Consider the following 20,065-nt stretch of genomic DNA (forward strand, 5'->3'; position numbering starts at 1 on the left):
GGGAACCGTGAACACAATCCCAGGTATTTGAAAGGTGCAGTTTACTCAGTTCCTTGAGTGAAGAGAGCATGGAGGAAATTTCTAGAGGTAGAAAGGGTGTCTGAGGCCTGCTGAAGGAGGGTGAGTGTAGGAAGTCATGAATGTCAATGATGTAGCTACGAAATGCCACAGCATTTATACCTGTCCGCTGCTGGTTTGTGATGATACAAGTACAGATACTGTGAGTGATGACCAGCAACTTCCATACTAATTTGGCATTACTCTGGGGGTGTAAGGGTAAGATGTGTCCTGGCTAGTTTTATGTCAACTTGACATAAGCTACAGTCATCTGAGAGGAGGGAACCTCATTTATGAAAATGCCTCCATGAGATCAGGTTGTAGGCAAGCTTGTAGAGCATTTTCTTAATTAGTTATTGATGGGGTAGGGCACAGTCCAGTGTGGGTGGGGTCATCCCTGGGCTGGTGGTCCTGGGTTCTATAAGAAAGCAGGCTGAGCAAGCCATGGGGAGCAAGCCAGTAAGCAAACTCCTCCATGAGTATACATCAGCTCCTGCCTCCAGCTTCCCATCTGTTTTGAGCTCCTGCCTTGGCTTCCCCCAGTGTACCGTGATTCCACATATGTAAGCCAATTAAACCCTTTTCTCCCCACATTGCTTCTGGTTGTGGGGTTTCATCGCAGCAATATTAACCCTAAGATAGTATGAGAAGCTAGAAAACCTGGAGAGGACTTACTCATTGGGTGGGGTAAGGGAGAGCAAACTTATATTTTTAATTCCATGTACAAGTATCAACAAAAATTTTGTGTAATATGTTTTTTTCTTTTCTGTCTTAAGAAGGTTATGTAGCCCAGAATAGCTTGGAGCCCTCGTTTTCCTGCCTCAGCCTCTCACAGTTTGGGATTAACAGGCCACATTGATTCTCTCTGTAAGGTCATCCACACAAAACACAGCTGTCAAGGACAAGGAGACAGTTTGCTCTAAGCCTAATATGAGTGCCTGTGGCTCAGGAGCACACATTCTGTTCGCCCTGGATAACTTGTCTTTTTGTTGCTGCTGTTGGCTTTTCTAGACAGGGCTTCTCTGTGTGTAGCCCTGGCCATCCTGGACCAGGCTGGCCTGGAACTCAGTGATTTGCCTGCCTCTGCCTCCCAAATGCTGGGATTAAAGGGGTGTGCCACCACCAGGCTGAATAACATGTCTTAACATGGAAATAGTTACGTAAACTTTCATTGTCAGAACAAAAGACAGGCATAAATCATCTGGGTCTGGTAGCACACACCTCAAATCCCAGCACTCTAAGGCAGAGCTAAGGATCACCACAAATTCATAACCATCCTGGGTTGCATAGCAAGTTCTAACCCAGCTAGAGCTATCTGGCCACTGTCTCAAAAAAAAAAAAAAAAAAAAAAAAGTTAAGAGTCAAGGAAGTTTGCAGATGCGATGCTGGGAACTTGAGGTGGCTAGTACAGCAGGTGGGAAAATCTGTAGGTCTCAGATGTTGTTGATGGTGGTCTTAGCTTTTGGGTTGATGGAAGCTAGTATCCTGCTAAGTTAATACACCCCAAAAGCTTTACCTGTAGTTAAAAGGATGTTCTGTCAGATACAAGTGGACAGTGAATGGCCACTGAAGGGAGTAAAGATAGCCCAAGATGATTTGCCTGGATCTACAGTGTCAGCTCTAAGCCAAGCTCAAATCAACCAGCCTCTTTGAGTCTTCAGCATAGCCACCCCCAGGGTGTATATCAGTTTACAAGATATGTATTGTACTAAAGTCCAGTCACACATAGTGAAGAAAACATGTCAGTGATCCAGATGGAGCTTTTGAACTGTTCTTCTAACCTCTACTTTAGAAAGTATTAGTAATTACTACAGATTAATAAATTAACACACTTCCTTCTCTCGGAGAAGAGAGAGCAGCAGAAGACCTGGTGGTCCAGAACACTGTCTTGGAGAAACATCAGGTGGTTGGTTTTTCCTGGTGTGTGTGTGTGTGTGTGTGTGTGTGTGTGTGTGTGTGTGTGTGTGTGTGTGTGTGTTTGTGACAGAGAGAGAGAGAGAGAGAGAGAGAGAGAGAGAGAGAGAGAGAACGAGCACACTTGAGATTGCTTTCAGAAGGGACTTACTTCTGTGGGACTGAGGTAGGGACCAGAGGGAGTCAGGAACAGTGAGCTTACAGTGTCACTGGACCTTGGGGCCGATGTTGTAGGTGATGTGTCTGTCCCTGGTGGAGTAGTGAGTTCCACACACGGCATTACAGTTAAAAGGATCTAAGTAGAGTTGAGCAAGCAGAGTAGGGCCCAGGAGCTGTGTCTGAAGAGTCCCCTTGTTTGAGGATAAGGAAGTAGAAGGGAAAGTAGAGGTAAGACTGTAGGCTAGCGGGGCAGTGGTGGCGCATGCCTTTAATCCCAGCACTCAGGAGGCAGAGGCAGGCGGATCTCTGTGAGTTCGAGGCCAGCCTGGTCTACAAAACGAGTTCCAGGAAAGGCGGAAAGCTACACAGAGAAACCCTGTCTCAAAAAAAAAAAAAAAAAAAGACTGTAGTCTAGACTGTAGGTCAGCTGGGCTCCTTCAGGAAGTACTGGAGAATTATGGTACAGGGATTTCAGGTCCTTGTTGCTTGGAAGAGTGATACCTGGGTCATGTAGACTTGTTCATGGAGGAAGTAATTTAGAGATGTACCGCTGGGTAGTATTGTGGAGCTTTCGTGATTTTACCAGAAAGGAATGTGGTAGCTTTTTTACATTTCCTAGAATGATACTGTTTTTTCTGTATAGTTGTGAAAATCATCTTAAGAAACAGTGGTTGGCTCACTGTCTTTTATGGCTAATACTTTGGGGTTATTCCAGAATGTTGAAATGGGAGACACTCATTGCTAATGCTATAGCTTCCCCTTTCCTGTTCCGTTCCCAGCCAACAGTGTAGGATTTGGTTTAAGATTATATTAAGATTATACTTACTTATCTTGTCGGAGCTGTTTATGCCGTATCCTGCATGGGGGTCAGGGGTCAACTTGTCAAAGCTGGTTCTCCTTCCACCATGTAGGTCCCAGGATTGAACTCAGGTCACCAGATTTGTTGGCAGGTGACTTGACTTGCTGAGGCATTTTGCAGACCCTATTGTATGATTTTTTAAAAAGATGTATTTATCTTTCAAAGATGTTATGGGTCTGAATGTTCTCGCACTGCGTGTGCCAGTGTGCCATGTGCATGCCTGGTGCCGGTGGAGGTCAGAGGTCATCAGATCCCCTGGAACTGGTATCACTGGTAATTGTAAGCTGCCATGTGGGTAAGTAAAGGTTCACTATCTTGCTTTTTGCCAACATTTTACTAAATTAATATTATTGTATAAAGTTAGCATCCTTAAATTTCAAATGAAATCATGGAGGGAAATCTTTGTAGACCAAGGAACTGCTTTGTTGTTGTTCTTGTTAAACTCCTAGAAAAATTATTATAATTGTGTGTGTATGGGTTCTGTGTGTGTGTGTGTGTGTGTGTGTGTGTGTGTGTGTGTGTACATGCTGCAGTGTGCACACAGAGGACAATTTTGTGGAGTGGATTCTCTCCTGTCCCTGAATTCTGAGGGTTAGATTTAGGTTATCCTGTCGTACTGCAAGTGCCTTTGCCCACTAAGCCATCTCCCTAGCCCTGTTGTTATTCTTGAGACAGAATGCCACTGTGTAGACCAGGCTGGCCGAGATCTGCCTGCACTGTTCACCCACACACAACTCATGGGGGATTAAAGGCTCCTAACCCTGGTCTTGTTTTGTTTTGAGATAAAGTCTCACCATGTAGCCCTAGCTGGCCTAGAACTCACAGAGCTCTGCCTGTCTCTGCCTCCTTAGTGCTGGAAGTAAAGGGATATACCACTACACTCAGCACCTCTGGTGTTTTTTTTTTTTAATTAAGAGAATAAAATTGCTATTTTGTTGCTATAGGTAGATTAATGCATGTTGATCTATCTCTATTGTTAATAAAATTCTTGCAGTAGTAGATGCCTATACAAAATAGAGACTTAGTATTTTTTTCCACTAAAGAAATCTCAAGATGGCCGAGCATTTGTGATGCACACCTGTAGTACCACTTACTCATGAGGCTCAAGTGGGAGTGTTGCAAATTTGAGGTCTGCTTTGGGCTGTGTAGTGACTTGGAGACCAGCTTGGGTAACTTACTGAGACCCTGTCCTCAACTGAAAAAAAAGTGTAAAGGAGTTTGTTTAGGGCTTGCCTAGCATGTACAAGAAGACCCTGTGTTTAATCCTGAGCAGGACAAAGGGGTAAAGAAAATTTGAAGATAAGCAAGTCTCAGCAGTGGTTAGGAGTTGGTCCCACATCATCACAGAATGACTCACTGCTCAGCTATCAGGGCTGTCTTGAGAACAAAATATAGAAGTAACACCCTTCCAGAAAACCTTAATGTAATCTTTGCCTTCCTCTAATTGGCTAGAACTATGTCATGTGATCATTGCTAGTATCAAACTAGGAAATTTTCATTTATGACTCAGGTATATTGCTGTCCTGAACAGAATCTGAATTTTGTAATTAAGGAAGCAGAAAATGGATATTGATAGACGGTAGCTTGGCTGTCACATCTTATTGCCTACTTTTTAACAGGTACCCTCCTTCCTGTCAACTGTTTTAACTCATCAGGAGACTAGCTGGATAGGAAAGGTGTCTCTGAGAATGTCCAGTATAAGTACTGAGGGAGTAAGGCTTCGTATTGAAGCCTGGCTGGTTCAGTTCCCACAAGGCAGTGAGTTTCTGTGCCTTAATATAGATGACATGTCAAAAAGAACATTCTTCTAGATATACAGGGCCTCTCGAATGTTTTTGTTTTTACCTTTTTCCTTTCTCTGTCTTTTTTTTTTTTTTTTTTTTTTTTTTTTTTTTTTTTTTTTTTTTTTTTTTTTTGGAGAACGGGTCTCCTTGTGGGGCAGTGGTGGCACAAGCCTTTAATTCCCAGTCCTCAGATGGCAGAGGCAGGTAGGTCTCTGTGAGTTCGAGGCCAGCCTGGTCTACAGAGCAAGCTCCAGGACAGCCAAGGCTACACAGAGAAACCCTGTCTCGAAAAACCAAAAGAAAAAAAGAAGAAAGGAAGAAAGGAAAGAAACATGGTCTCTTATAGCCCAAGCTAACCTAGAACTTGATGTAGGATGTACCTTCAGGACCCTTGAACCCTCCTACATTCGTCCTTAGTGCTAGGATTTCTAGCGTGCACCTCCATACTTGTGATATTGGGGGTAGAACGCAGGACCTAGTTCATACAAGCAAGAACTATGACACTGAGCTGCATCCTGGCCACAAACCAGTTTCTTAATCTCGTCTGAAAGTAGATCCTAATATCTGCTAGACAGATAACCACATGATCGTACCCTAAAGGTCAGATTGCTGCCAGGGGAGCTTAGAACATGTTCATGCACATAGAGGTGCATTTGAGACTGGCAGGCTGGCTCTTGGCCCTGGCAAGGGGACAGGCAGAACTGGGCACAGTGGAATGAATACACCTGTACTCGCCAGCACTCAGGAAACTGCAGGAGGATCCTTGAGACCAGTGAGCCATCTCAAGGAAAGGGCTGGGGTGATGAGCTACAGAGACAGCAGCAGAAGAGAAGAACCCGGCAGAGAGGCAGAGAAGGGTAGACTTCTGCTGCCGAGGATGTGTTCTGAGACCTGAAATGAAATGTGAGACCACAACAAGCTTGTGTTTAAGCAGGAAACCAGATGCCTGGGCGGGGGAGGGGGAGCACCAAGTAAGACAAGCTTGTATTTAAACAGATAACCAGATGCCTTTTGGGGGTCACTTAGCTAGTTCTTCTAACAGTGAGTGCACTGGGGCATCTTAATGGGTCCTACAAACCTCCAAAGGGAAAACACCTTTTAAAGTTACAAGCCAGTTTTCAGACAGGCAGGTAACTCATGAACCAGAACCAGCTAGTAAGGACATAAATGTAGTTCAAAGAATGTTTGAGGATCTGAGGGCCTGCATGAAAAAAAAAAAAAAAACTAGAACCATGTCTTTAATCCAGCGGTTCTGAACTTGGTGGTATTGACCCCTTTGGGGATTGAGCGACCCTTTCACAGGATCACCTAAGATCATTAGAAAACATAGATACTTACATTAAGATGCATAACAGTAGCAAAACTATAGTTACAAAGTGGCAACAAAAACAATGGTATGGTTGGGGGTTACCACATGAGGAACTGTATTAAAGGTCACAGCATTAGGAAGGGTAAGAACCACCGCTTTAATCCCAGTTTAATCCCAGTACTCAGGAAGCAGAGGCTGGCAGATCTCTTGAGTTCAAGGTTAAACCTGGTTTATATATTGTATTCCAGGTCTACGAAGTGAAACCCTGTTTCAAACAAAACAAAACAAAAGAATGTTGGAATGAAGTTGCTGAGTTGGAGAATAAATTGGCTACCTAATGTCTTACAGAGCAAAGAAACCATACTCTTCAGGGATATCTCTTCTACCAGCTCAGAGAGTTACCATCTTGATGGCAAAGCTCCACATTTCAATTAATTGATTAATTTTCTAAACAGGGTGCCATGTATCCAAGGCCAACTTGGAATTCTATATAGCTAAGAATGACCTTGAACTTTTTTTTAGGATTTATTTTTTATTTTGTGTGTATGGTATGAGCATTTTGCGTGTGTGTGTGTGTGTGTGTGTGTGTGTGTGTGTGTGTGTGTGTGTGTGTGTGTACACTGTGTGCATGCCTGGTATCTTGAGGGCAGAAGAGGGTGCTGGATTTCCTAGAATGAGTTGTGGATCTTACAGGTCCTCTGCAAAAGCAGTAAGTGCTCTTAACTGCTGAGCCATCTCTTCAGCCCCTGACTTTGAACTTCTGATTCTCCTGTCTCCACTTTCTGAGTGTTGAGATGGCAGGCATGTATTGCCATTTTTGATACAGTGCTAAGGTGAATGCATACTAGGTAAGTACTCAGTCAACTAGTTACATACTTTGTTCCAGAACTCTACACATTTTAATATGTAGCTTCCCAGTCCAGACTATAATTAGTAACAAGTAGTATGTTCCTAGAAAATTAAATAATTTGGGAATAGGCCAAAGAAACAGGCCATATTTTTGTCTTTCTTAGAACTATTTAACATTTTTCTATATAAACTGTATTTTGAGGTAGGTATTGCGCTCACCCATCACATAGTCAAGGGTGGCTTTGAATTTCCAGTCCTCTTTCCTCCACTCCCAGGTGTTAGGATTACAGGCATGCATCACTATACTCAGTTTTATACTGTTGAAATGGAACACACACACAATTCTATTCTTGTCATTTTGGCCACCCTTTCTTAATTAATGTTTAGCCAAATCATTGTTGCAAGATGTTGGTCCATGTTTCCAAATCACCTCTAGGTATTTGTTAGACATTAATTGATTTCTTCAGGGTTTCTCAGCAGTGATGCATTTGGGTCATATAATTTGAGTGTGTGGGGAGGAGTGTACTGTGTCTATAGGATGATTAGCAGCATCTGTCTTCCACCCTCTAGATGCCAGAGATGCCAAGAGCATCTCCTCAAGCTGTAACAGCCAGGTACATCTCCTCATGTTGCTAGATGCTCAGAGAACTATGCCTGCTTGATAATCACTGAATTTGATGGCTAGGGGCATTTCCCACCCCTGAGAAATGTGCAATCTACTGGACTTGTGATAAACATTACAATTTAATAAGATGCAGAGATTAATATACATACTCTGTTTTCTCAGATAAAGTTTTTGAAGAGTAGAGGAAGGAAAAGTTAAAGTATGTAGCAAAAATAAGCAAACATGTTCATCCAAGCCAGAGGTCTTCAACAAGACCCCTCAGAACTTGAACATTAGTCCTGTGTAGTGTAGTCAGACTTCCCTTTGGGCCTCCAGCTCACAAATAATGACACAAAGACTTATTATTAATTATGAAAGCTCAGTCTATAGCTTAGGCTTGTTTCTAACTAGTCCTAATAAATTAACCCATATCTACTAAACTAAGACCTGCCATGTGGCATCACCTCTCTTCTTGCACCTCCTGTTTCTTCTCTGTCTAGATTCTTCTTCCTTTTCCTTTCTCTCCCCGAAACCCTGCCTGTACCTCCTGCCTGGCTATTGGCCATTCAGCCTTTATTACAACCATCACAGCAATACACCTTTCCACAATACAAATATCCCACAACAGTCCTGTCCAGCGGGAAGCTTTCTAGAGTATGCTTTCAGAAGCACCTCTTATATTGTAACAAGGGGTAGACAAGTTATTGTATCGAGGGCATAATAAGATTGATGGGTAGAAAGAAGTTTGATTTGTAGTTGATTACAATGTATACATTGACTCTAAGCCACTGTTCATTAAAAGAGAACCTGGAGCAAAGATGGGTCAGAAGAGAGCTGTCAGCTCCAGTTCAGACCTGAATTGGAGGCATTTTTGGACTAGAATGACTGGGTGGAAGTGCTGGGCCAGTAGTCTTGTCCTCACAGTGTTGAGGACAGTGGAAGTTACGGGGGAGTTTGGAGAGGCGAGCATTGTAATTGAGAGGAAGCTACCTGCAGACAATTCTGAGAACAATCCTCCTCTGAGGGCGGGAGAAAATGGTAGCAAAGGATTTGGGGCGTAGTCGGGAGAGGAAGAGACACTCAGTAGTAGCCCCTGAACAAACCCAGCTTTCCTGTATGAGGAGCAGCACTTAGGCAGACTGATCTTTTGCAGGGAGGGATTGCTGACAGAGGTAAGGTCCTAGTTGGGGGGGGGGGGCACCAAGACCAGTTGTATTTCCACAATCTGGGTCAGAAAGAAGCACATTTTTATAAGTTAAGACATAGTGACCTATGCTTTGCTGGAGTGTACCTGGTTTATCTGAAAATAACATCTATGCACAGGGCACATTCCAGAGCGAGGGTCTCACTCCTCGGGCTGCGTTACACTTGGGGCAATCCTCCTGCCTTGTTCTCCTTAGTGGTGAATTTATAGCCGTAGGCACCATGCTTGACTTCATATTATTAACTTGCCAGCACTCTTAACTCTGATTTCTTTCCTTTTCCTCCTTTTGACATCCTGATTCCCGTTTCATGAATTCATTGTCATTTTGTATTTATTAGAAAGTGTCAATAATTTCTTCTTCTGTACTGAGGATTTGTGATGGTTGGTTTTCATTGTCAGTTTGTCCCAGTCTAGAATCACTTGAGAAGAGAGTCTCAGTGAGGGATTATGTGCATCAGGTTGGCCTGTTGGGGATTGTCTTGATTTCATTTTTGATGTGAGAAAATCCAGCCTAAAAGTGTGTGCTACCATTTCCTGGGTTCGGGTCCTGGACGATAGAAAGAATGTGACTCAGCGCCACTAAGTGCGCATGCGTCCATTTCTGATAGACATGACGTGACCAGCTGACAAAGTTCCTGCACTTGACTTTTTGCTGTGATAGACTGTCACCTGTAATTGTGAGCTAAAACAAACCCTTTCTCCCGGGGTTGCTTTTTGTAAGGGTAGTTTGTCATCGCTACAGACATGAACCTACAGCAGGATTGAAACTGGGGCCTCATGCTGCCGAGTGCTCTACCCCAGGACACTGTTTGCAGCCCTGACATTGTCTTAAGAATTTGGCTTTATTGTCTTGGTCTCATAGCCAAGCCTTTGTTCATGCACAGGCATCTTTATGTGTTTGATGAAAAATCTTTTTTAACTAAGCCAGTTTCGAGTTCTGGGCCCAGGTAGAATCTGTTCATAGGTGGGCTTTATTGTGGATCAGTTAGAAAAATAGCCCTTTAAAGAGAGTATTTTGGAAGTCTTTTATCTAGAAAAGACATCTCTCCCCCTTCAGCTTGACTAATTGCTGCTGATATCCTGCTGAAGAGATCTGATCAGGTCTCTTCCTTCTCCTTATTCAAGTGACTGTAGGATTTCCTCTGTACTTGATCTGGTGCAGGTGAACTCAGCCTCACACCTCCTTCCCTGGACTGGCAGCTTCCCTTACACTAACAGGTGTAAGGCCATTTCCAGTCCTAGGACTGCAGGGCGAGCGCCCTGATAGTTCTGTAACACAGCTGTCAGACCCTGACTGAATGCCTGAGGTAGCTACTTGGAAAAGACTTGGTAGACTTGGAAACACAAATAGGAACAGATGAATTGGAAGAGAACCAAATTTAGAAGATTAACAAGCCATTGATAGTGAATTTACTGCCTGCCCCCACCCCCCACCCCCGATTTGGTTTGCCCTGTTGTTTATTGATTTATTTATTCCTTAATTTATCAGGGTATGGGCATATGTACCCAGGGAGCTGTGGAGGTCAATTTGCAGGAGTCCAGTCTCTTGTTCTACCACATGGGTCTTAGAAATTGAACTTAGATCATCAATTTGGGCAGGAGGAGCTTTTATCCACTGAGCCATCTTGTTGCCCACCCCCTCTTCCTGTTTGTTGTGTTTGTTGGTTGGAGACAAAGTCTCACTCTTTAGTCCAGGTTGGTCTTGAACTCAAGACAGTTCTTTTTCAGCCTTCCAAATGCTGGATTTACAGGTAAGTTGCCACCTATCTCTACTGTCTTTAACTTTCCATTATCTGTGTACAACAGAGCTCAGCCTGCAGGTGGGACTGTAGGGCACACAAAGACCACCAAGAGGAGCCTATGGTTCTGACTGGAGAGACAGGAAGGGGCACACTGTACTTGACATTTGCCAAATCCCTGTCTTTTTTCTTTTCTCTATACTCAGGCAGCATCACTCCTGTGGTGGGGACAACATAAAAGTTGCTTTCTGTTCTCTGTTATGTACAGTGTATGTAAATGAGGCAGGCCACTCTTAAAATAACTGGTGTGGCAGGGGCAGGGGCACTCGTGCTGAATCTTCATCCTCACTAAGTCACAAAGTATTCAGTTCTGTAGGGATGAGACTTGTACCATCCAAACTGCTCGTGGTGAAGAGGACACTTAGATTTTCTTCGTCAAAGCAATTTGAAGAAAGTTGAATAATTCTTGTATGTATAAATAATATGTATTGGTGATATGCCAATGAAAATAGACCTGTTAAAATGATTTTTTGCATACAATTTAACAAAATGATATTTTCCCGTTTTATTTATTTGAGATTTATTCTCTTTTCTAACATATATTAGTATTTTGCCTGCATGTCTATCTGAGTAGCACATGCATGCAGTGCCCTTGGAGGCCGGAAGAGCATATCAGATCCTCTGGGACTAGAGTTGCAGAAGGTTGTGAGCCACCGTGTGGATGCTGGGATTTGACCTGGGTCATCTGGAAAAGCAGCCAGTGCTCTTAACCTCTGAAGTGTCTCTCCAGCCCCAAACATTTTTAAAAACAATATATGAAACTAGCCATAGGGGCACAAGCCTTAATAACAGCATTTGGAACGTGGATGCTGAAGGATCAGTAGTTAGTTCAAGGCCAGCCTGTACCACATAGGCCCTGTCTCACAAAGCAAATATACAACTTTAGTCCCTTTCCAAGTGTGGATTGTAGGTCTTGGTAGCAAAGAATATAAAATAGTATGTCCTCCTCAGCTAATCTTCTGAAGGAGAAGTGAGTGTTTTATGAGTTTGTTGCTGAAATCAACAGTTGAGCACCAGCAACTCAAGCTTGCTCTTCTTCAAGGCTGCCTCACTGTGTAACCCTGGCTGGCCTGGCGCTCACAGAGCACTCCTGCCTCAGTCTTCTGGAAGTTAGGATTAAAGGTTGCTGCCATCATGTGCAGCAAGAGCCCTTATGGAGAATTTCCTGTCAAAGGAAATTATCATTTAAGAGTCAAATAGAACATTCTCAGTTAAAGAAAGAGTAAAGGGAAACCATTGCTAAGAGTCACCTGCCTAAGAATTGCTCAAGCTGAGGGCTGGAGAGATGGACTGACAGTTCAGAGCATCCAGTTGCCACACCTGTGTCAGGAGACTCACAACCACCTCTTACTCCTGCCCAGGGGCTCAGATACCTCTGACCTCTGTGGACACTACACTCAGGTGCGCATCCTCCCCATGCCATAATTCAAAATGACAAAACAAACATTTTTTAGAAGTTGCTGAAATTCTAAGTTGCTAAAGTTTCCATGGAAGTAGTAAACGCCTGGGTAAATGCAGTTGGTTACTTTCTCCTTTTATGGTGTTTTGTTTGTTTGTTTTTCATGTGAATGTCATGGTATAGCCTAGTAGTGTGGCCTTAAATTCGAAATTCCCCTGTTTCAGCCTCTTTGGTGCTGGGATTATAGACTAGGATTATACTACCACACCTGTTCTTCCTGAGTTCTTCAACTTGAGTTTGATTGCTAAAAACAAAAAGTATGTATCATATGCTGGGTTTTTAATGATGCACATGGAATATGAGGAAGCTGTTGTAAAACGTGGGAGAAGAAAGGATCTAAGAATAAATGAAGTCTGGGAATGTAGCTCAGTGGTAGAGCACTTACCTAATGCATACAAGTCTCACACTTTGGTTCCCAGCACAGGAAGAAAACAAAACAAGAGTCTTTATCCTGGCATATTAAAATTATACATGTGGGGGATGGGAAGATGGCTCAGTGGCTAGAGCTTTAGTTACGTTAATTTTGGGAACCATTAAAAGGTGGGTAGGCATGGAGACCACGTGTAGTCCCAACACTCAGGAGGCAGAGATAGGTTTTCATGCTATACCCCAGCTGTCCTTGAATTCATGTCTGTCCCCCATCTCTACCTCCTAAATGCTGGATTAAGGTGGGTTATAGGTGTGAGTTTGCCATACCCAATCTTTATTGTTTTCTAATGTGTGCATTTATGTCTTACAAATTTCCTTTTCAAGCCAGGCATGGCTGTCCCTGGCTGTCCATGCTGTCATCCCAGCATCAGGAAGGCAAAGGTGAAGGAATCACCGAGTTCAAGGCTCACCTGCTGATCTACATAGTGAATTCTAGGTCAGTCAGGGCTGTGTTGAGACTCTTGGAAAAGCCAGTAAAATATAAATAAACATCCCTTTCAGTGCTGCTCCAGTTGTGCCTTGATATTTCATATTTTTTCATTTAGTTCAGTGTATTCCCAAGAGATTTCCCTATGGGAGCTGTGGTGCAGCTCAGTAGCAGAACACTTACCTAGCATGACTAAGGCCCTGGCTTCATCCCAGCACGATAAAAACGAACTCACATCTGGAAGATGCGAACCCTTCCAAAGAAAGGAACAGAAAAAGGAAATCCCCCTGACCTGTGAGTTACTTAGAAGGGTGCTGTTTAGTTTCTAATTCCCAATCACCTGGGAATTTTTCTTGTCTGTAACTGATTTGTTTGATTATTTTGTGGTGAGATCATTCTACATGATTTCAATTCTTCTAAATTTGTTGATACTTGTTTCATGGTCAGCATAAGGTTTATCTTGATAGTTCTGTGGGTTCTTGAGAAGAACTTACTTGGGTTGTTGGACAGAGTGCTCTGTAAAGACCTTTCAGTAACATGGCTGTTTGCTGGGGGCTGGGAACTGAACCTGGGTCTCCTGGAGGAGCAGCTCATGTCCAGACTTCTGAGCTCTCCACCACCTCTGTGTGTGTGTGTGTGTGTGTGTGTGTGTGTGTGTGTGTGTGTGTGTGTGTGTGTGTGTGTGGTCTTTAGAGGAAAAAAAAATCCCTTCCTCCTTCATCCAGCATTGAGAAGGAAAGTCAGGGCTTTGTGCTTGCCTCAGCAGGCATGCTGTTGCTGAGCTAAAGCCTCGGCTCTTAGATATAAAACCTGTTTAAGATGACGTAGGGGAAATGGAGCGAGCTGGAGCTTAAGGAAGACATGAATGGTGCTTTCTTAAAAATTATTTTTTTTTGCAACCACAAAGCACCCTGTTAATTCATAGATAATGGAAAGAAGGATCTGTGGATGTAGCTCAGTTAATAGTTTCTGCCTAGCATGCCTGAAACCATAGGTTCCGTTTCCAGCTCCATGTAGACCAGGTGCGCTAGAGACCAGCTTAGGCTACATGAGATCCTGTCTCAAAGTGGAGAAGATATGGGAAGATGACTACTGATGCCTATAAAACAGATGGAAGCCACATTTCTTTCTTTCTTTTTAAAGGTTTATTTATTATGTACACAGAAGAGGGCGCCAGATCTCATTACAGATGGTTGTGAGCCACCATGTGGTGCTGGGAATTGAACTCAGAACCTCTGGAAGAATAGTCGGTGCTCTTAACCTCTGAGCCATCTCTCCAGCCCCTGGAAGCCACATTTCTTACAGAAGACTAGAATGTTCAAAGAAGTCTCAAAACTCAATGATAAAAACCAGTCCAATTAGAGACAGACAAAAGAATAAGACATTTCACTGGAGAGGACAGCTGGCATGAGGCAAGATGATCAGGGTCACTAATCAGGAGGAAAATGGGAACTGAGATAAGCTATACCATATTCTTACTGGCATGTCAAAAATAGAAACTAGCGCTATTAGAAATGGACAGTTTTGGGGGAAACTGGATTTCATACATTTTGGGGGTATTGTAAAATGTGTAGCAAACTAAAAATAGTTGGGTAACTTCTTGGGAACTAAGTACGTGTTTACCATGGGAACCAGCAGTTGTCCCCTCAGCATTGATCCTAGAGAGCTGAAGCTCACATGAAAACCTGAACATGACTCTTCTTAGCCGTTTTATTTTTCTTTATGCTGTTTTGTTTGGTTGGTTTGAGACAGGTCTCACTGTATAGCCAAGGCTGGCCTCAAACTTATGACAGTCTTGCTTTGGTCTCCCTTCTTTGCAGTCTCTAGTCTGAGCCACCACTTCCAGCTGCAACATCTTAAGTTTTAAGAGCATCATGTTGAGTGAAAAGTCACCATCACCATACTCGCATCCATGCTTATTGCAGCAGAATTCACAATAACTAAGTTATGGAACCAGCCTAGGTGCCTATCAACAGATGAATGGATAGAGGAAATGGGGTGCATTTGTCCAACCTTAAAATAGGAAAGTAGAAAGGACCTAGGGCCATGGGGTGAGAGGAGAGTAAGGGACCTAAGGGAGCTGGGTAGGAGAGGAGGCTAGGAAGCAAGTGGGTAAAAAGATAAATATCACAGGTTCTCATGTCGACCCTGGATTTAAACAGGCGTGTGTGTGTGTGTGTGTGTGTGTGTGTGTATGGGGGGGGCAGTGGGGGTAGAGGGCTACAGTAAGAAAGGTGGGGGGGCAGTGAGGCCTGTGCACTGAAAGGCCAGTACTTTACATGTACTGAGATGTTTAAAGTCAAATATTGTATAATTCCATTTTCATAGCATGTCACAAAACTTTGAATTTGAAAACAAATGCAAATGAATGACTATTAGGAGATTGAAAGTAGAGTGGTAAGTGTGACCATAAAAAGATAAAGGCAATCTTTGTGGTAATAGAATAGTTCTAAACATTGACACAAGGTAATGGTTTTATAAAACCATGTGATGTACTACTAGTCTAGATCTCCGGGCTCATGTGCAATGCAGATTTCTGATACTTATGGTATCATCATACAGATGTGGTTAGGTTAGATGGAGTGCAGTCTGTAATTACCTTAAAAAATTAGTTCTTGTGAAACTATTAGCTCAAGATAAAGTGCCTTATAAAAATATTTTCTCCTTTTAAAGAACTTATTTTTCAATCTATGCATATGTGGTAGGGAGGTGGGTGTATGCAAATGTATGTGTAGGTGTCCACAGAGGCCAGAAGAAGGTGTCCCATCCTCTGGAATCAGAATTACAGGCTGTTTTGACCTTCCGACATGAGTGTTGTAAATCAAACTTGGGTCTTCTAGAAGGGCAGCAAGTGCTCTTAACTGCTGGGCCATCTCTCCAGCCCCTATAAAAATATTTTTAAAATATTTTTTAAATATAATAAGTAGGGGTTGGGGATTTAGCTCAGTGGTAGAGCGCTTGCCTAGCAAGCGCAAGGCCCTGGGTTCAATCCTCAGCTCAAAAAAAAAAAAATATATATATATATAATAAGTAAATATAGAATAAGATTTATTTTACTATAAAAAAAAAGTAAATATAGAATAAGTTCAAACAAGTTGTAGTAATTGGAAAGAGAACTGTTTGTTTGTGTTAGGGTCTCATGTAGCTGAGGCTGGCCTTTACCCTGTGCAGCTGAGGATGATTTTGAACTTCTGGTCCCCTTGTCCCAACCTCCTAAGTACTGGAATTATAGACATGCACCACCATGCCTGATTTCTATGGTAACAAGGTTGAACTCAGGCCCTGGTTCATGCTCGGCAGGCATTCTACTAGCTAAGCCACATCCCCAGATCCCACTTGGAGCTCTAAGGCTGCTGGCATCAGTATTTAGCACTGCTTGGATATTCCGGAAGATAAAACTATGGAAAGAGGCTTGGGGAAATGAGCTACCTTTATTAAATAGACAGAATCTATGCACAATGATTACAGGTCGGAAAGGAGAGTCCACCAGAGTAACAGCTGTCCTGCTGTTCCCTCTGGGGGCACATCTGTCGCCTACTCCCGCTGTTTGCTCCCAATGGGCAATGGAGAAGGTCACCAAGCCTCACTTCCTCTGTGGCTTCAGCAAGTCCCTCTACAGTCCAATAGAGAGAGAACGACCTGCCACCTTGGGTTCCTAAAGGGTCAGTATCTTCAGAGAAGACCACGCCTATTGGGCTAAACTACACCATTCCATTAGTCATTGTACCGAACGGCAGAATTCCCACAACATAAGATGATCGGTTATTTGGTTTAACTAAATTGTCCTGTTAACAAAAGTAGAAAATCATGCTTATTAAAAAGACAAGACTCCTGTGCTTCATCCTCAAGACTACAAACCCCCAGTACAGTCAAGACTCATAGGAGCAGTGAAAGCCTGGAAATGTATCATACTATTTGCATGGGAATTTCCTCATCTCTACTGTTTCATCTACTCAGAGATTTTGTGATTCTAAACTATAAATGCACAAACATTAGGCATATATATTGGAATGTGGATTCTAACTGAAGGCATGTGGTCATAAGCAGCAAGTGTATATTAAGTTCAAGCTGAAAAAACTCCTGACTGGCGCTTCACAGGCAGAGCATTTAAATACCGCTGCTTTTGTGACGCTTTTCTAATCTCAGTTGAAAGCATAGGTCAGATCTCACTTCACCAGGGTCTGTGCAGAAGTTCACTCATCATGGGGTAACAGTCTCGCCGTGTGACAAGGTGCCTTGTAAGGACTTTAACTCCCCTAACCCTCTATGAGTGCACTATTCTTAACCTCTGCTGTTGAAGAAACCAGGCTTCGTTTGGTTGGGTAACTTGAGCAAGTCTACACCAGTAGTATTTTTGGAATTTGAGACCAACACATTCCAGAGCTAAAGTTGGTGGGTATATTAACAAATGTGTTTCACTGGGGTGTGTGTGTGTGTTTGTGTGTTCACTTGCTTGACTCATTTTTTGTTTCTAGTAGCAACCCACTTGCTAAAGAAACTAATTCTCTTAAAATTTTTACTACATTTATGAGGTGAGTGGGGGGTGTGGGGGTGTACATTGCCACAACATGTGTGTTGAGGTCACAGAGTTGATTCTGTCCTTCTACCATGTGGGTCCTCAGGTCATCATCAGGCCTGACAGTGAGTTCTTCCACTGCTGACCCATCTCACTAGTTCCCTTGCTTAATCCTACTAAAGCCTTCTTCAGTAGCAGCAGGGCAAGTCCTACTAGTGTTCTGGTTATACTTGAATCTTATTGTTCCTAAATGTCTTCAAGGAACCTGAAGCAGGGTGATCATTTTTGTTGCATCTGCAAACCAGTGGTGTTCTCTTGTCACTCACTGATCTGATGATCTCATCTTGGGGCTATGTCCTCCTTGTGATAAATGACTGGGTAGCAGGAGATGTCTTTTAGATGTAAATGAATCCAGCCTTGGGATTATCCAATGTGTAGCTAGGCAAGCCCCTAAGATCACAGTGGAAGACACAGTGAAAAGGTTATGCATTCCCACTCTGTAGATTATACAAAGTTTCAGTTCCTCCAAAGATGATTAAATAGTTAGAGTGAAACAGACGAACAGCCCCCCATCCCAACACACACACAAGTTGAGAGCTGTAATTTTTTTTTAATTGAAGTCAAGGAATTTTACTCCAAATTATAAATATGCTTAATGATTTAAAAAAAAAAGTTAGCCTGGCTGTTGTAGGTCCTTGTACTAAGGAATCTGGTAAATCTGTCTAATTTTGTCTTCTCTTTACAGGAGTATATCAAAGGGATCTGTGAGCCTGAACTGGAAGAAAGAGAATGCTACCCCAAGGCCATGCACTGCATTTTTGTAGGGGCACAGAGCCTATTTTTAAAGAGCCTAATTCAGGATACTTGTGCTGACCTCTGCATTTTAGATACGGGGCTTCTTGGCATTAGAGGAAGTGCTGAGGCTGTGGTCATGGCCAGGAGTCATATTCAGCAGTTTGTGAAGCTCTTTGAGAATAATGAGAACCTGCCCAGTAGTCAGAAAGAGTCGGAAATCAAACGGGAATTCAGACAGTTTGTTGAAGCCCATGCAGACAATTATACAATGGATTTGTTGATTTTGCCTACTTCCTTGAAGAAAGAACTACTGAGTCTCACACGAGGTGAAGAGAATCTGTTTGAAACAGAAGATGATGAAGTCATTAAAATTGGAGAGATGCGGCCACCGGAGTTGACGCAGAATGCTGCCACAGGACCGAGTATTGCTAGAGATGAACTTGTTTTACAGGAAGATGCCAGGAGTGGAGCTAGGACCCCTGTTTCTGAGCTTACAAAACAAATGGACACAGTCTTTCCTAGCTCTCCAGATGTGCTCTTTGTTCCAGTAAATGGTCTAAGTCCAGATGAAGATGCACTTTCCGAAGACAGGGTTGGTCATAAGAGGAGGTCTTCTGATACGGAAGAAAGGCATACCAAGAAGCAGTTTTCCTTAGAGAATGTTCTAGAAGGGGAGCTTTTGCATGATGGTAAAGCATCAGCTGGAAATGAAGTCATTGACCTGTGTGATGCTGCTTCTAACTCTACAAATCTAAGCCCCGATGGAAAAGACACTACAGAAGAGATGGAGTACAACATCCTTGTAAACTTCTTTAAAACCATGGGCTATTCCCAGGAGATTGTTGAGAAGGTCATCAGGGAGTACGGGCCTTCTACAGAACCGTTATTGCTCTTAGAGGAGATTGAAAAGGAGAACAAGAGGCTCCAAGGAGACAGAGCATTTCCACCTTGCCCTGTGGCTCCAGATGCTGGGCAGAGCAGAAGTGCGGGTGTTGGGAGCAGCACACCTGAGCTCACAACAGATTCTACTCCAAAGAAAACACAGAGTCACACAGAGCAAGATATAGTGGAAAGATTTTCCCAGTTACCGTTCAAAGACCCCAAACCGTGTACCTCAAATTGCAGAATTAATTCTTTCAGAACAGTGCCAGTAGGACAGAAACATGAAATGTGGGGCTCAAACCAGAACTTCACTTGTAATGTAGATCTTGAGACTGATGGCCTCTCACCCTCTGCTGCCTCTTCCAGTCCTAAAGAAGTCAGCTTCATTTCGAGGGGAGCCGCAGGTCACCAACAGAGAAGCCCAGCTTTTCCTGAAAATGGTCTTCAGCAGCAAGCAGAACCCTTGCTTCCAAATAATATGAAGTCTGCCTGTGAAAAACGTTCTGGCTGTTGTAGCTCTCCTCAGCCTAAGCCAAATTATCCCCCACTTTCCCCACCGATGCCGCCGCCCCAGCTGTTACCTTCAGTTACTGATACACGGTTGGCAGGATCCTCTGATCATATCGATTCCTCAGTTACGGGTGTTCAAAGATTTCGAGATACCCTGAAAATACCATACAAGCTGGAATTAAAAAATGAACCAGGGAGAGCAGATTTGAAGCATATTGTTATAGATGGGAGTAATGTTGCAATTACGTAAGTCCACTCTGCCAATTATTCTTCCCTGTTCTCTAAGAATTGTGTGTCTGTGCATGCATACATGTGTGTGTAGACTGCTCTGTGTGTTCTAGTGGATCTATATTCTTCCCCAGAGAGAACCAGCTGGCTGGGAAGGTTTGCATTTGGTCTTCTGAAGTTCTAAGCTTCTGCTTCACCCTGTTCCTGTGGGTAGGAGGTTGTATAGACTGTATTTTCCCATTACACCTTGCTCTGGCACATAGGGTACAGTTGTAAATGAA

At 43.1% G+C, this 20,065-nt stretch overlaps 1 protein-coding gene across 2 annotated transcripts in view; it reads left to right on the forward strand.

Annotated features, from left to right (window-relative positions):
- Positions 1–20,065, forward strand: part of N4bp1 (NEDD4 binding protein 1) — a 41,565-nt gene that overhangs the window by 3,709 nt on the left and 17,791 nt on the right. The window contains exons 1-2 of one of the 2 annotated variants that reach the window (XM_076571768.1): positions 16,322–16,515; positions 18,115–19,802. In XM_076571768.1, coding sequence (XP_076427883.1) covers positions 18,175–19,802 — 1,628 coding nt within the window. In that variant the 5' untranslated portion in view covers positions 16,322–16,515; positions 18,115–18,174. Of the gene's footprint in view, positions 1–16,321; positions 16,516–18,114; positions 19,803–20,065 lie in introns of those variants that run through there. The other variant, XM_076571766.1, reaches the window with a different exon arrangement.

The sequence above is a fragment of the Peromyscus maniculatus genome, chromosome 5 (assembly GCF_049852395.1).
Source record: "Peromyscus maniculatus bairdii isolate BWxNUB_F1_BW_parent chromosome 5, HU_Pman_BW_mat_3.1, whole genome shotgun sequence".
NCBI lineage: Eukaryota > Metazoa > Chordata > Mammalia > Rodentia > Cricetidae > Peromyscus > Peromyscus maniculatus.